This window comes from Xiphophorus hellerii, chromosome 8 (assembly GCF_003331165.1).
Source record: "Xiphophorus hellerii strain 12219 chromosome 8, Xiphophorus_hellerii-4.1, whole genome shotgun sequence".
Classification (NCBI taxonomy): Eukaryota; Metazoa; Chordata; class Actinopteri; order Cyprinodontiformes; family Poeciliidae; genus Xiphophorus; species Xiphophorus hellerii.
This window is the reverse complement of record NC_045679.1, coordinates 19,367,690-19,382,342: the sequence shown is the minus strand read 5'-3', so window position 1 is coordinate 19,382,342 and position 14,653 is coordinate 19,367,690. Positions and strand designations below refer to the sequence as shown.

General features: G+C 42.3%; 1 protein-coding gene across 2 annotated transcripts; it reads left to right on the top strand.

The window, feature by feature from the left end:
• Positions 1-11,214: 11,214 nt before the first annotated feature.
• LOC116724003 (growth/differentiation factor 6-like) lies at positions 11,215-14,404 on the top strand. 2 transcript variants are annotated; one of them, XM_032569270.1, is made up of 5 exons: positions 11,215-11,471; positions 11,821-11,978; positions 12,085-12,168; positions 12,260-12,390; positions 12,733-14,404. In XM_032569270.1, exons 1-5 carry the CDS (start codon positions 11,350-11,352, stop codon positions 12,880-12,882), a joined length of 645 nt encoding a protein of 214 aa, XP_032425161.1. In that variant the 5' UTR covers positions 11,215-11,349; the 3' UTR covers positions 12,883-14,404. The 2 variants fall into 2 exon arrangements, with proteins under 2 accessions (XP_032425161.1, XP_032425160.1); XM_032569269.1 differs by having other exon boundaries at positions 12,082-12,168.
• The last annotated feature ends 249 nt before the right edge of the window (positions 14,405-14,653 follow it).

The window sequence follows — 14,653 nt, the reverse complement described above, 5'->3', positions numbered from 1 at the left end:
ATACTATACATTTTTCATACTGTATGAAGAATTTAAGTCAAAAATAGCAGCCATGGGCCATTACCTTAAATAATCACCATTAGTTTTTGCTCGTCAGAAGGCTTACTCCAGAATTTTGAACATCTTTCAGACGCCAAAGTGACTACAGGTCAAGACCAGGTTACAAATACCCACAATGATCAGAACAAGATGCAATTAAGGCATAAATTACTGCCTTAAAGTCTTGCAATGGAATGTGGGCCATAACCTTAAAGCATTGTGAAAAAACTTAGCTTGACAACTGAGCTAATTTGTCACCCAACTATTGCTTGCAAGAAGAATTGAATGAGCCAATAGTATCTTTATGTTTGTTTACATGGTTGGATTGTTAAAGCAAAATCTATTTTGTGAAGATAATGATGTTTATGTGCATTGATATATGTACATGCATTCTAAAACAATCCAACAAAGTCTGAGTAGATGTGTCTTTGTTAACTGGAAAAGGCAAATAAAGTCTAAATAAACCAGCAAACAGAAGGCGATCTTATGCTTTTTAAAAATGCACTTTGAAGAATATATAATGAGAAAAGACCTAATATGGAGCCCAGAAGGACCCCATGGCAAGGAGAGGACTCAGAATAAAAGTTTGATGTGTAGCAAAATGCAGTTTTTCACTATTACTTTTTTTTATTTTATTATCCCGTATGTTTTTATTTTTATAAAATAAAAATAAAAAAACGTTTCGACAAACAACTTGCACTTAAAAACGCACACAGACCACCCTTGTGCCCACAGACAAATAAATTCAATGCATCAAGGTCCCGGCTGGAATTTGAGCTCAGTTTCCTCTCGCTGCAAATAACTGCTTGGACGAGTTCAGAACATGCATAACTATTGCAGGAGCCTGTTCCCATTTAATACATGTAGAATCACTTTTCAACCTTAGGGGATTCTCACCCTCGAGCTGTCACAGTTTGAGGCGGACATCTCAACATATGGGAACATTGGAGTTATGCAAGTGAAAAATAAAATAAACTTTAATTAGTACCTTTCAAGAGCTGAACAAAAGATGCTGCAGGGTAGGAACTATGGAGGCATAGATCTGGCAGGAAGTAAAGCATCGGGTTTCCTTGACATATTTTTTATTAAAAATGCTGTTGCAAAACATGGCTTTGAATCTGTGCAAAATACACAAACAGGCATAGCTTGAGCAAATAAAGGAGAAACTATTTTGAAAAAGAAAAATAACTTCAGTACTTGCAAGTACTGAATGGGAATAGTAAATACCTATTTGTAGTGTTATTCATTTGCCATGAACTATATACATTACATCAGATGCTACTGGAGACATGTTACACAAATTATGATGTACGCAAAACAGAGCTCTGCGTACGATACTGACGTGTGATGACAGGACTATTATCACTCTATGCACAAGAAACTGAACAGACAGATTTCTGTACTCCCTGATTATTGTTATTAGAAACATATCCATCTTAAAATTGCCTTTTATGTTATTTTAAAACCCCTCCTTTAGTGCAGAGAATCATAAATATGTGACAAAGTATGCAATTGTAGGAAACGTTACCACACCTAAAACAAGGAGTAACGCCATCACATGCACTGTTTTGTATAGACGTATGACTGAATGGAATTTGCTACCTAAACATATCAAACTCATTACTAAAAATATTACTAAAACAATATGTATCCAAGTAAGGATTGTATATGTAGTGTGTATGATGTGCAGGGGCATTGTATAATTATAGGTTAGTATATGTGTATGTATGTGTACAGATGCAGGTCATACACACATACAGTGTACGTGTATGTATGTGTGTCTATTTGTATATCTACGTTTGAAACGTGATGTGTATAATATTACAGAATGTAGAAAATAATGATTGCAATTTGTTGTGTAAATGGAAAGTGCAAATAAAATCTATTTTTGTTTTGTTCAAGTGTATAAATTTTGCATAAGTGTATAAATTTTTTCTTTTATGTAAATACACTGCCTGGCCAAAAAAAAAGTCGCCACCTGGATTTAACTAAGCAAATAGGTGCAAGCCTCCTATTGGATAAGTACTGCATAGGCGATTATCTTTCAGCTGGCAACAAGTTATTTAACCCCAGCTGATGCAATGAGTAACTCCTCATTTCTTAAACAACCATGGCAAAAGACACATCCTGTGGTCGTGGAAAAGACGTTAGTCTGTTTAAGAAGGGTCAAATCATTGGCATGCATCAAGCAGAGAAAACATCTAAGGAGATTGCAGAAACTACTAGAATTGGGTTAAGAACTGTCCAACGCATCATTAAAAACTGGAAAGATGGTGGGGAACCATCGTCTTCCAGGAAGAAATGTGGTCGGAAAAAAATCCTGAATGATCGTGATCGGCGATTACTTAAACGTTTGGTCAAATCAAATCGAAGAAAAACAACAGCAGAACTCAGGAGTATGTTTAATTGTGAACGCAAAAGCATTTCCACACGCACAATGCGAAGGGAACTCAAGGGGTTGGGATTGAACAGCTGTGTAGCCGTAAGAAAACCTCTAATCAGTAAGGCTAACCAGAAAAAAAGGCTTCAGTTTGCTCGGGAGCATAAAGATTGGACTCTGGAGGAATGGAAGAGGGTCGTGTGGTCTGATGAGTCCAGATTTACCCTGTTCCAGAGTGATGGGCGCATCAGGGTAAGAGAGGCAGGTGAAGTGATGCACCCATCATGCCTAGTGCCTATTGTACAAGCCTGTGGGGGCAGTGCTATGATCTGGGGTTGCTGCAGTTGGTCAGGTCTAGGTTCAGCAACATTGTGTGCCCAAAGAATGAGGTCAGCTGACTACCTGAATATACTGAATGACCAGGTTATTCCATCAATGGATTTTGTCTTCCCAAATGGAATGGGCATATTCCAAGATGACAATGCCAGGATTCATCGGGCTCACATTGTGAAAGAGTGGTTCAGGGAGCATGAGACATCTTTTTCACACATGGTTTGGCCACCACACAGTCCAGACCTTAACCCCATTGAAAATCTTTGGGATGTGCTGGAGAAGGCTTTGCGCAGTGGTCAGACTCTCCCATCATCAATACAAGATCTTGGTGAAAGATTAATGCAACACTGGATGGAAATAAATCTTGTGACACTGCAGAAGCTTATTGAAACAATGCCACAGCGAATGCGGGCTGTAATCAAAGCTAAAGGCGGTCCAACAAAATATTAGAGAGTGTGACCATTTTTTGGTGGCGACTTTTTTTTTGGCCAGGCAGTGTATAATTCTGTTGGACCACAGTAAGAATATCTGTAGTTCTACTGCAGCTAACAGAAATCTTAATAAACATCACTTGTATTTTTGTATGTGTGTACGTGTTAACAGTCATACAATTATGATAGTCATGCCAATGCTAAGAGAAGTTCAGACCTGCAGATAATGGGACATATTGATACCTGTGACTGAGCCCTCAGCAGAATTGTTGAAACTTGTCGAGCAGCTCACAAATGTTTTATAGTACAAATCCATGAAACAGGTAAACGATATCACATTCGCTAAAGGATTTAATCTCTTTAGATGGGTACAAATGACAAAATAGCAACTTGAAAATATTTCACTGAAAGTAAACATCAAAAACTGAATACATACGGCTGTGGGGGAAAAAAAGACCTCTGCACTGAACCTCATTGAAAACCTCATGGTTATTCCAACTCTTTATTAGTACTGTTGTTCCTAAATGAATATGAGCTTGTTTTCTTTGCACTATTTGAGGTCTGAAAGCACATAATCATAACATAATTGTTATTTTGACCAGTTCTCATTTTCTGCAAATGAATACTAAATTTCAGAGACATGTTGTCAGTACTTCATAGAACATCCATCCATCCATCCATCCATCTTCTTCCGCTTATCCGAGGTCGGGTCGCGGGGGTAGCAGCTTCAGAAGGGAGGCCCAGACTTCCCTCTCCCCAGCCACTTCTTCTAGCTCCTCCGGGGGAATCCCGAGGCGTTCCCAGGCCAGCCGAGAGACATAGTCCCTCCAGCGTGTCCTGGGTCTTCCCCGGGGCCTCCTCCCGGTGGGACGTGCCCGGAACACCTCACCAGGGAGGCGTCTAGGAGGCATCCTGACCAGATGCCCGAGCCACCTCAACTGGCTCCTCTCGATGTGAAGGAGCAGCGGCTCTACTCTGAGTCCCTCCCGGATGACTGAGCTTCTCACCCTATCTCTAAGGGAGAGCCCAGCCACCCTACGGAGAAAACCCATTTCGGCCGCTTGTATCCGCGATCTCGTTCTTTCGGTCATGACCCAAAGCTCATGACCATAGATGAGGGTGGGAACGTAGATCGACCGGTAAATCGAGAGCTTCGCTTTTTGGCTCAGCTCTCTCTTCACCACGACGGACCGGTACAGCGCCCGCTTGACAGCAGACGCTGCGCCAATCCGCCTGTCGATCTCCCGCTCCCTTCTTCCCCCATTCGTGAACAAGATCCCGAGATACTTAAACTCCTCCACTTGGGGCAGGACACCCCCCCTGACCCAGAGAAGGCACTCTACCCTTTTCCGGCTCAAGACCATGGCCTCGGATTTGGAGGCACTGATCCTCATCCCGGCCGCGTCACACTCGGCTGCGAACCGCTCCAGCGAGAGCTGCAGATCACGATCTGATGAAGCCAAAAGGACCACATCGTCTGCAAAAAGCACAGATGAGATCCTAAAGCCACCAAATCGGATCCCCTCAACACCTTGGCTGCGCCTAGAAATTCTGTCCATGAAAGTGATGAACAGAATCGGTGACAAAGGGCAGCCCTGGCGGAGTCCAACTCTCACCGGAAACGAGCCCGACTTACTGCCGGCAATGCGGACCAGACTCTGACACCGGTCATACAGGGACCTGACAGCCCGTATCAAAGGGCCCGGTACCCCATACTCCCGGAGAACCCCCCACAGGGCTCCCCGAGGGACACGGTCGAACGCCTTCTCCAGGTCCACAAAACACATGTAGACTGGTTGGGCGAACTCCCATGCACCCTCCAGGACCCTGCCGAGGGTGTAGAGCTGGTCCAGCGTTCCACGACCAGGACGAAAACCACACTGCTCTTCCTGAATCCGAGGTTCGACTATCCGACGGACCCTCCTCTCCAGGACCCCTGAATAGACCTTGCCAGGGAGGCTTAAGAGTGTGACCCCTCTATAATTGGAGCACACCCTCCGGTCCCCCTTTTTGAACAGGGGGACCACCACCCCAGTCTGCCAATCCAGGGGAACTGCCCCCGATGTCCATGCGACATTGCAGAGTCGCGTCAACCAACACAACCCTACAACATCCAGAGCCTTAAGGAACTCCGGGCGGATCTCATCCACCCCCGGGGCCCTGCCACCGAGGAGCTTTTTAACCACCTCGGCGACCTCGTCCCCAGAGATTGGAGAGCCCAACCCAGAGTCCCCAGGCTCCGCTTCCTCAGTGGAAGGCATGTTGGTGGGATTGAGGAGGTCTTCGAAGTACTCTGCCCACCGGCCCACAACGTCCCGAGTAGAGGTCAGCAGCACACCATCCCCACTATAAACAGTGTTGGTGCTGCACCGCTTCCCCCCCCTGAGACGCCGGATGGTGGACCAGAATCGCCTCGAAGCCGTACGGAAGTCTTTCTCCATGGCCTCTCCAAACTCCTCCCACGCCCGGGTTTTTGCCTCAGCAACCGCCCGAGCCGCATGCCGCTTCGCCCGCCGGTACCCATCAGCTGCTTCCGGAGTCCCACAGGCCAAAAAGGCCCGATAGGACTCCTTCTTCAGCCTGACGGCATCCCTCACCGAAGGTGTCCACCAGCGGGTTCGAGGGTTGCCGCCGCGACAGGCACCGACAACCTTGCGGCCACAGCTCCGATCGGCCGCCTCGACAATGGAGGCACGGAACACGGTCCACTCAGACTCCATGTCCCCCACCTCCCCCGGGACGTGTTCGAAGTTTTGCCGGAGATGGGAGTTAAAGCTCCGTCTCACAGGGGATTCCGCCAGACGTTCCCAGCAGACCCTCACAACACGTTTGGGCCTGCCAGGTCTGACCGGCTTTCGCCCCCACCACCGGAGCCAACTCACCACCAGGTAGTGGTCAGTGGACAGCTCCGCACCTCTCTTCACCCGAGTGTCCAAGACATACGGCCGCAGATCCGATGAAACGATGACAAAGTCGATCATCGAACTGCGGCCTAGGGTGTCCTGGTGCCAAGTGCACATATGGACACCCTTATGCTTGAACATGGTGTTCGTTATGGACAATCCATGGCGAGCACAGAAGTCCAGCAACAGAACACCGCTCGAGTTCAGGTCGGGCGGGCCGTTCCTCCCAACCACGCCCCTCCAGGTCTCACTGTCATTGCCCACGTGAGCGTTGAAGTCCCCCAGCAGAACAAGGGAGTCCCCAGGAGGAGCACTCTCCAGTACCCCCTCTAAGGACTCCAAAAAGGGTGGGTAATCTGAACTGTCGTTCGGCCCGTAAGCACAAACGACAGTCAGAACCCGTCCCCCCACCCGTAGGCGGAGGGATGCTACCCTCTCGTTCACCGGGGTAAACCCCAACGTACAGGCGCCGAGATGGGGAGCAACAAGTATGCCCACTCCTGCCCGACGCCTCTCACCCTGGGCAACTCCAGAGTGGAAGTATGTCCAGCCCCTCTCAAGGAGACTGGTTCCAGAACCAGAGCCGTGCGTCGAGGTGAGACCGACTATTTCTAGCCGGAACCTCTCGACCTCACGCACTAGCTCCGGCTCCTTCCCCACCAGAGAGGTGACATTCCACGTCCCAAGAGCCAGTTTCTGCAACCGAGGATCGGACCGCCAGGGTCCCCTCCCTCTGCTGCCACCCATCCCACACTGCACCCGACCCCTTTGGCCCCTCCCACGGGTGGTGGGCCCATGGGAGGGGGGGCCCATGTTTCCTCTTCGGGCTGAGCCCGGCCGGGCTCCATGGGTAAAAGCCCGGCCACCAGACGCTCGCCATCGTGCCCCCCCTCCAGGCCTGGCTCCAGAGTGGGGCCCCGGTGACCCGCGTCCGGGCGAGGGAACACCAAGTCCAAAGTTTTCCTTCATCATTGGGGTCTTTGGGCTGCTCTTTGTCTGGTCCCTCACCTAGGACCTGTCTGCCTTGGGTGACCCTACCAGGGGCATGAAGCCCCAGACAGCATAGCTCCTAGGATCATTGGGACACTCAAACCCCTCCACCACGATAAGGTGGCAGCCCATGGAGGAGCTTCATAGAACAAAAAAAACAATATTGGCTTTACTTACACATATAGCTATAAAAAGTTAAATTAAATAAACTGATCATTTTAAATGGTCTCTTAATTTTTTTCCAGCGCTGTATGGATAACAGATCATATAACATGCATCTCAACTGTCCCAACCTTTACTGAATAATGAAATAACTTGATCAAATCAATGCTTTGACATTGTTATATAAAATATACATTGTAAAAAATTATATTTACATAGAATATATGCAGTAAGAGCATGCCAATAATTTTTTTTAATACTTAAATTGTCAATCACAGAGTTTTCTTCTTCATCCAAAACACAGAAGTATTTTGAATCTTGCGTTTTGAGTTATTTCTATATTTTCTATATTTATCCCTGTTTACTCAGGGTTTGCTGTTCTTCTATCTATTCCATGTTTCTGTCTTGCCATTAGTCTCTTGTTCTCAGTTCCCAAATCTGACAGTACGCACCTGATTTACATGTCACACTTACACCTCCACAGTTTTTAAGTTCTCTCACTTTAATTGCTCCTTGCAGGTTTCTGCAGTGGTTCCTTTGTTGATTTTTCTTGTGTCTTTTAATAAGCTACTATGATTTAAAATGTTTAAATCCATCATTCCATATTCCATCCCATGTCTACCGGTGTCCTATTTGCATTTGGGTCCTCATCAATGTGACGTTAATAGATTTTATTGGAATTTTATTTGATAGACCACATCAGAAAAGGTCACTTTTTGCTGCAGTTACATGTGTAAGTATTTGGAGGTATGTCTCAATCAGCTATACATCTCTGGAAAATTACTCTTTTACTCATTATTCTTTCCAAAGTTCAAGCTTCTTCTGCCCAACTCAAGGCTTTTGCAACCTGCAAAGCATCCCCAAAGCAGAAAGCTGCCACCACCATCCCTTAGAGTTGGGATGGATTATGTACAGTGTACAGATTATGTATTCCTTCATTGTTTGTGGCAAACTGCAACAGGACGTCTAATGGCCTGATTGCTATAGAATAGCTTAAGATTCGGTTAAAAACAAGCTGTTTAATGAATTGATAACTCTGAAGACAGGATCTTGTTTAGGGGTGTCAAAGTAAAGCGCCTGACTACAAATGCATGCTACTCTTCAAATATTTGGTTTAACCTCACAAAATGTGTACATTTATAGGGTATAAACACGGTATAGCACTGTGATACACAAGTGTTAACTGCTACAAAGCTCCCACTGGTTTTATTTCTCCAGGTCCAAATCTAACACGCAACATTCTGATCGTGGTCGGCACTTAAAATTCCTCTCATGGTTTCTTCTGTCTTGTTTCTGCTTGTAGCAGACATTCCTCTGGCTCTCTGGTGAAATATGGTTTGATATCAAGTGCACCTGAGAAATGCCCCATTTTGGGCCTCATGAGAAAGTTTTTACTTGTGCTTCGTTTTTGGCAAGGGGATCTTATTTGAGGGAACCTAAGGACAAAGCGCTACTGTGTGCTGCAACTCTTAACCCCGAGACGTCTTTTTTTTTTCTTTTTTTTTTTCTACATTTCTAGATAACATCACCTGCAGCAATTTTTCGGATTTGTTTGTTGCATTTTTACCGTGTCCTTGATAAATGACTGCAGAGGAATAACGATGTTGTTGTGTTTATCATGTGAGGCAGCTCACTGTGATTTCAAGCCAAGAAATGAGAGATGCATAAAAGCAGATAATTAACCATATGCAGATGTCATGGTCTACAGTTTTGTGCAATTCTTAACATATTTTAAATCTAGATTGAATCCATCACAAGATTATTTGATATTTTTGGTTTAACCCAAACATATACAAGGGATCTGGTTGTACATTCACACAGAGGTGCACCTGCAGACACCCCCGCTCAGGGTGGCACAGCTGCCCCTTAGCCTCTGTAACCTCTTGCGTGTCTAACATCCAAGTCTTGCACAAGTTTGACCCCGGTTAAACTCCGAGATAACACAAGCTCGAGCTTGTTCAAGTGGTGTGGCTAGGAGCCATCATCAGCACACCGGGGTGGATCTCAAACTGGAAAATAAGAAATGAAATAAAGCTGTTGTGCTTCCTGAATGGTCGCTGTTTTTTTCTTTCCATTAAAAAAAATATAAATAAAAATATGTTTTCTGTATTGTTAATCAAAAATCACAGCATCCAATTGTGAACTGAAATTTCTTTTAAGTTCCATTTGAAATATAGAATTTTTATAACAACTTAATTGTGCTCTAAATGGCACCATGTGCCTGGAAAATACAAAATATTGCCCCTATTGAGTGATTTTGAATCATTTATTTTTATCAGAAACATAAGCAAATTAACATGATTTCGCATATTTGCTATTGGCTAAAAAAAAAATCACACATAGATGTAAGTTCAGTAAGTTATTGTTAAAATACAGCTAACATTCAGAGTTAATAATCAATCAGGAGGTACAGATAACTTAGGCTAATATACAATTATGCCTTTCTGACTCACGAAAAAAATGCTGCAAAGCTCAAATAACTGGAAGGAGATTCAGAAGGGAGGTTTAGCTTCTAATGCTCCTTAAACAAATCAACCTCAAATTTCACAACTATGACCACTCTTACCTAAACTAAACAGACTCCAGGTATTCTTTTCCTCAGTAGCAATGGGTAATTATCTTTCACTACTCTGTACATGTCAAAGTTCAACTAACAAATTAAACCAAAAGCTCAGGAGCAATCTTTAACTCCTTGCATAAATATATGTTCACAATAGAAAACCCGAGCTACATTTTTTTTATCTGTATCTTTATTCAATCTTTTTTTCATCACACACATACACGCATGCACCTACACACACACACTAATAGTATGTATTTCTCTTTACATTGACTTACATTCATTGTTCATTCATTTCTATAGTCTAACCCCGATACTTACCCTTATAATTACCGTTACCATCAACCTAAATCTAATCTAAACTCAAGTCACATAATCCCTAACCCTATAACAGCACTTCTTCTTATGGGGCCCCATAAGGAGCAGTTAGTACCCACAATGTACCAAATACAAGGCCAGACACAAACACGCCCATATATACAGCTCTGGAAAAAATTAAGAGACCACTGCTCTGAACCCCATTGAAAACTTTGCAGTTATTCCTCCAAATATTGACTTCTGAACTCTTCCTGAGTGAAAACATTGGTACTATTGTGTCTAAGTTAATGTGAACTTGTTTTCTTTGCATTATTTGAAGTCTGAAAGCACTGCATCGTTTCTCATTTTTTTGACCATTTCTCATTTTCTGCAACTAAATACAAAATTTATGATTAGAATTTCTGGGACATGTTGTCAGTAGTTCATAGAATAAAAGAACAATGTTCATTTTACTCAAACATATACTTATAAAAAGTTCAATCAGAGGAACTGATAATTTTAAGTGATCTCTTAATTTTTCCCAGAGCTGTATATGTAAGTAAGTGTACATGTAGTACATCACCCCAAGCACATGAAGTCAGCATCATGCTCTAAGGATGCTTATCATCTTATACTCATGTTTGTGGTACTTTGCTTTGGATGTAACGTAAAATCTTATTGAAATAGATTGACGTTTGTGTTTGGAACCTGAATATATGTAAAAAAATAAATTAATTAAAAAATAAAAATGCTCAAAATGTGTGAATACTTTTGCAAGACAGTGTATGGTAATTACACAAATTTTGGCAGAACGAACTCCAAAACATCAAAAAAGCATCACCTGTAAATGTGACTCCAGGAGCTGATATAATATTAAGTCGCTCGACTGGAACAGTCACAGCTCTGTCCTGTGACACTGTTGTACTTTCAAGTGCATACTGCAACACGTGTGGCTCTGTTAATTTTGTCTTCTTCCCACCTTTCCTGCTGGTGTGTTTGTCTTGAGTCTACTAGTCTTCCTCTGTCGGACCGTCCTCCTTGCACTTTTTCACACAGAGTTGGGACAAGACAACAATGTTAAATATCTCAAGGCCACACTGTCTTGAATGAAAATAAAAGCTCAGGTTCCCAGACCCCGTGTAACAGTACCTTGCGCAGCATCCTCGTCTCCACACCTCGTCCAAGAAGACGTCTGTGAAGAACTGCCATCTTTATTCTTTTGGAACCAGCCTTAGCCTCACTCCACATCCCAGCATGTCTTTTGCATTCATTGGCATGATGGCACTTCTTGGTTTTTCGAAGACGACTGCGTTTGTCTTGCATCCATCCAATGAGGAGCCTACAGTCCCTGCTATTTCTTCATTGTCTCATCAAAGGTCAGTTATAGAAAATATGATTTAAGTCTTTATATTCTTCTGTGCATGTAGAATATAATCTTCTATTAGTCTTTCTGTGATGTGAAACATTGTGTAAGCATTTACCATAAATGAATAATAAACTTTATATGTGACTCAGGGTAACTTCTTTTTACATTTTTGCAAACATTTTCTTTTCAAGCATCAACCCTTTATCATAAAATACCGCACCACTCCTCTTTCAATCATCTTCGCAGTGCTATTTTGTTTCATTTATTGCATAAGTTCACTTAAGCAATGAAATAAAATAAAACAAATTCTAATCAAAGCCTTAGTTGATCATTTTTAACATGTTGTTTTTAATATTCAGGTGCAAGGACGAGTCATTGCAGTCGGTCAGGAAGGGTCTCCTTAGGGCTCTCAACCTGCAGGCTGAGCCACAGCTGCCTGCTGGTGGGATAGATAGCATCCGTGAGCAGTGGCAGAGAACAATCGGCTTCATTCCTCAAGCTGCAAAAAAGACGGCACGTACGTGAAATTTATATTACAAAGAATCAACTCCAGGTGGTCAGATCTAATCCCATGTGACAGTAGTTTGTACCCAACGCTGACAATGTCCCTCTTTCTCCAGCAGCCACTGATTACTCTGTATCGCATGACAGTGGAAACAGAACAGGCCTGAAGTGTTGCTCTGTAGCCTCCGAGATCTCCATGAAAGGTACTGAATGAAGACTAAAAATTAGAATGTACTCAAGACTGTTTTTTTAAATGTTATTTAATTGTAATAATTATATTTTGTAACCTTTCAGACCTTAGCTGGGACAGCTGGGTGATCCATCCTTTGAGCCTGACCTTTGTTCAGTGTGCCCTGTGCAACCCTGCAGAGGGCACCGTGCAATGTCCCTCATCCTCCTCCGGTGTCCAAGATGCCAGCTCACAGGTAGGAATCGTCAAGAGCAATTCATTTCTTTACTTCCTAAAGTAATAAATGTACTGCAAGACATTCCTTCTGGTTGTAACCCTGCATGTACCTGTTTGATAAAAAAAGTGTTTGGGAAACACAAGATTATAAAATAATTTAATATCTGCTGTGTGTTTAGGCTAAATGATTTTAAAATGATTTGCTTTGAAATTTCCAAAGCAAAAGTAGGACGATTTTTTTTAGCACACCATACATGTTTATATAATCAAGTTATAATTTATATTTCATTTAAATGTTTATTATTTATAGGGTCCTATAGTGTGCTATATAGACTGACTTTAGATCTCTTTGTGCATTCAGGATCCTTTGCCATGCTGCCAGCCCACCGTGCAGGAAACACTGAATATTGTCTACATGGATGAAACCGGCACCATCGTCATCTCCCCAATTGAGGTGAACCGCAGTTGCGGCTGTGGTCCTGGGAACGCCCCACAGCCCAGCACAGAGTGAGCTGAAGTCTGTCCCGCAGTCTTTGGCATGAGATCTGAGCCACCTGGCATATCCAAAATATCTTTGTACACAGACCTGTTTTCTCAGATGTTGAATCACCCACCTGTACTGCCCTCTATCTTAAATTGTTTCTCTGTGTACTGATCATGGGAACCAAAGCAACGTCTCAGTTTTCATTCCTGCTGCTCTCTTATACCAAAAACAGATTTGTTGAGCCTGAACGTCTTGAAAATTAGGCCCTGCTTCTGGAAAAGACACAATTGTGAAGTTTAAAAAAGAAACATTAGCTAGAAGATAGGCTTAGATGTGAAAATATTGTCTTTTTTTTTTTCAAATCTTAGATTTTTCAACATTATTAGCTGGAAAAGAACTGTGGTTCCGATGCCATCTATGTAGCTGGTGCTCTCAAGTCATTTATTTATAGCTGCTAACGGTTACTCTGTGTTCCCTCTAAAAATGTGAGAGAGAGTCCTGCCAAATACTTGACTGGCCAGTTTTATTTCTTAACTGAATTGTGAGGCCACCATGCCTTCTTATGGGAAGGATGTTGGTTTGTTCTCTAACCAAGGTTAGAAAAATAAGGGTGTACATTTTATAGTGCCCTGTGAAGGCTAGATTTAAAGTCTGCAGGACTGCAAAGCTCCCAAATTTATTCATCTTTCAGAAACCTTGTAAAGTTAGGAGCCTTGGTATTTGAAGGAGATTTAGCAATAAAATAATTGTACTATGTACCAACAACAGTAATGTAGCACAAAGGCAATCTAAAATGCAGGTGTATTTATTCACTTATCACTAACTACATAAGAATTAAGAATTAAATTAAAGCACCATATGAATACACTTAACTTGATCAAATCTGATTACGCAAACTACAAAAAGACTAACAAGAGAAACAACAACATGATTTTAGTCAGTACTAGGTGATCTTTAAAAGGCATGCAGCTTTCAAGGAATTCTCCATGTTTTTTAGAATAATTACACTGCAGTGATGGTACGTTCAGGATGCTTACGGGAAAACACTCTACCATTAAAACCTAGTTTTAAGGTTCACTTGGATCCTAACAATGATCTTCACCAATGTTGCTAGAGTTAGGATTTGACTTAATTAATGTAATTTTTAATTATCAAAACTTTCAAGCTTATCCTAACTGGAAAGACAGTTCTTTCTCTGTTTGAGCTCTAATGACAAAAAAAACCCCCACTTATTCTAATATACATATTCACAAATTTTAAATAGATTTGATGTTCTCTTCTGGGTACTTCTAATAACTTCTCGAGTAGTGATTTCTGATTTTTTTTATTATTATTATTATTATTTTAAAATTTTTATTGTATTTTTGTACTAACTTCACAAAGTTACCTCACAGTTTATGTCTTTTTTCCCACAGTGTGCGACTACTTTTAATAAACACATTTAGATCCAATGTTTAGGACTTTGCTTCGCCTTTGAAATCATTTGTATCAATTGTGTGATTTCCTGCCCTTGATTATTTCAATAAAAAAATTACTACAATGCTTTTAAGCAAATTCAGATTTTTATTCCTCTGATTTAATTATACATGGCCTCAATGTCCTTTCACAAAAAAAAAAAAATACAAGTAAATATTATGAAACTCTTATTCAATCCAGTCCTATGCCTGCCTGACAAGTAGGAATTTGTGAAGTCACGCCAAGAAGGAGGGAAATCTGAGCTGAAGAAACATTGGCTGTGTGATTCAAAAGATCAGGTGGTGCTGAGGGAAACGATAATACGCTGCTGTCTTTCTGGGTA

Bases quoted from the DNA above. Each gene is read 5' to 3' on its own strand.
- LOC116724003 (XM_032569269.1), top strand. From the start codon at position 11,350: ATGTCTTTTGCATTCATTGGCATGATGGCACTTCTTGGTTTTTCGAAG. The intron at 11,472-11,820 runs GTCAGTTATAGA...TTTAATATTCAG, and splicing joins TCTTCATTGTCTCATCAAAG to GTGCAAGGACGAGTCATTGC. The intron at 11,979-12,081 runs GTACGTGAAATT...CTCTTTCTCCAG, and splicing joins AGCTGCAAAAAAGACGGCAC to CAGCCACTGATTACTCTGTA.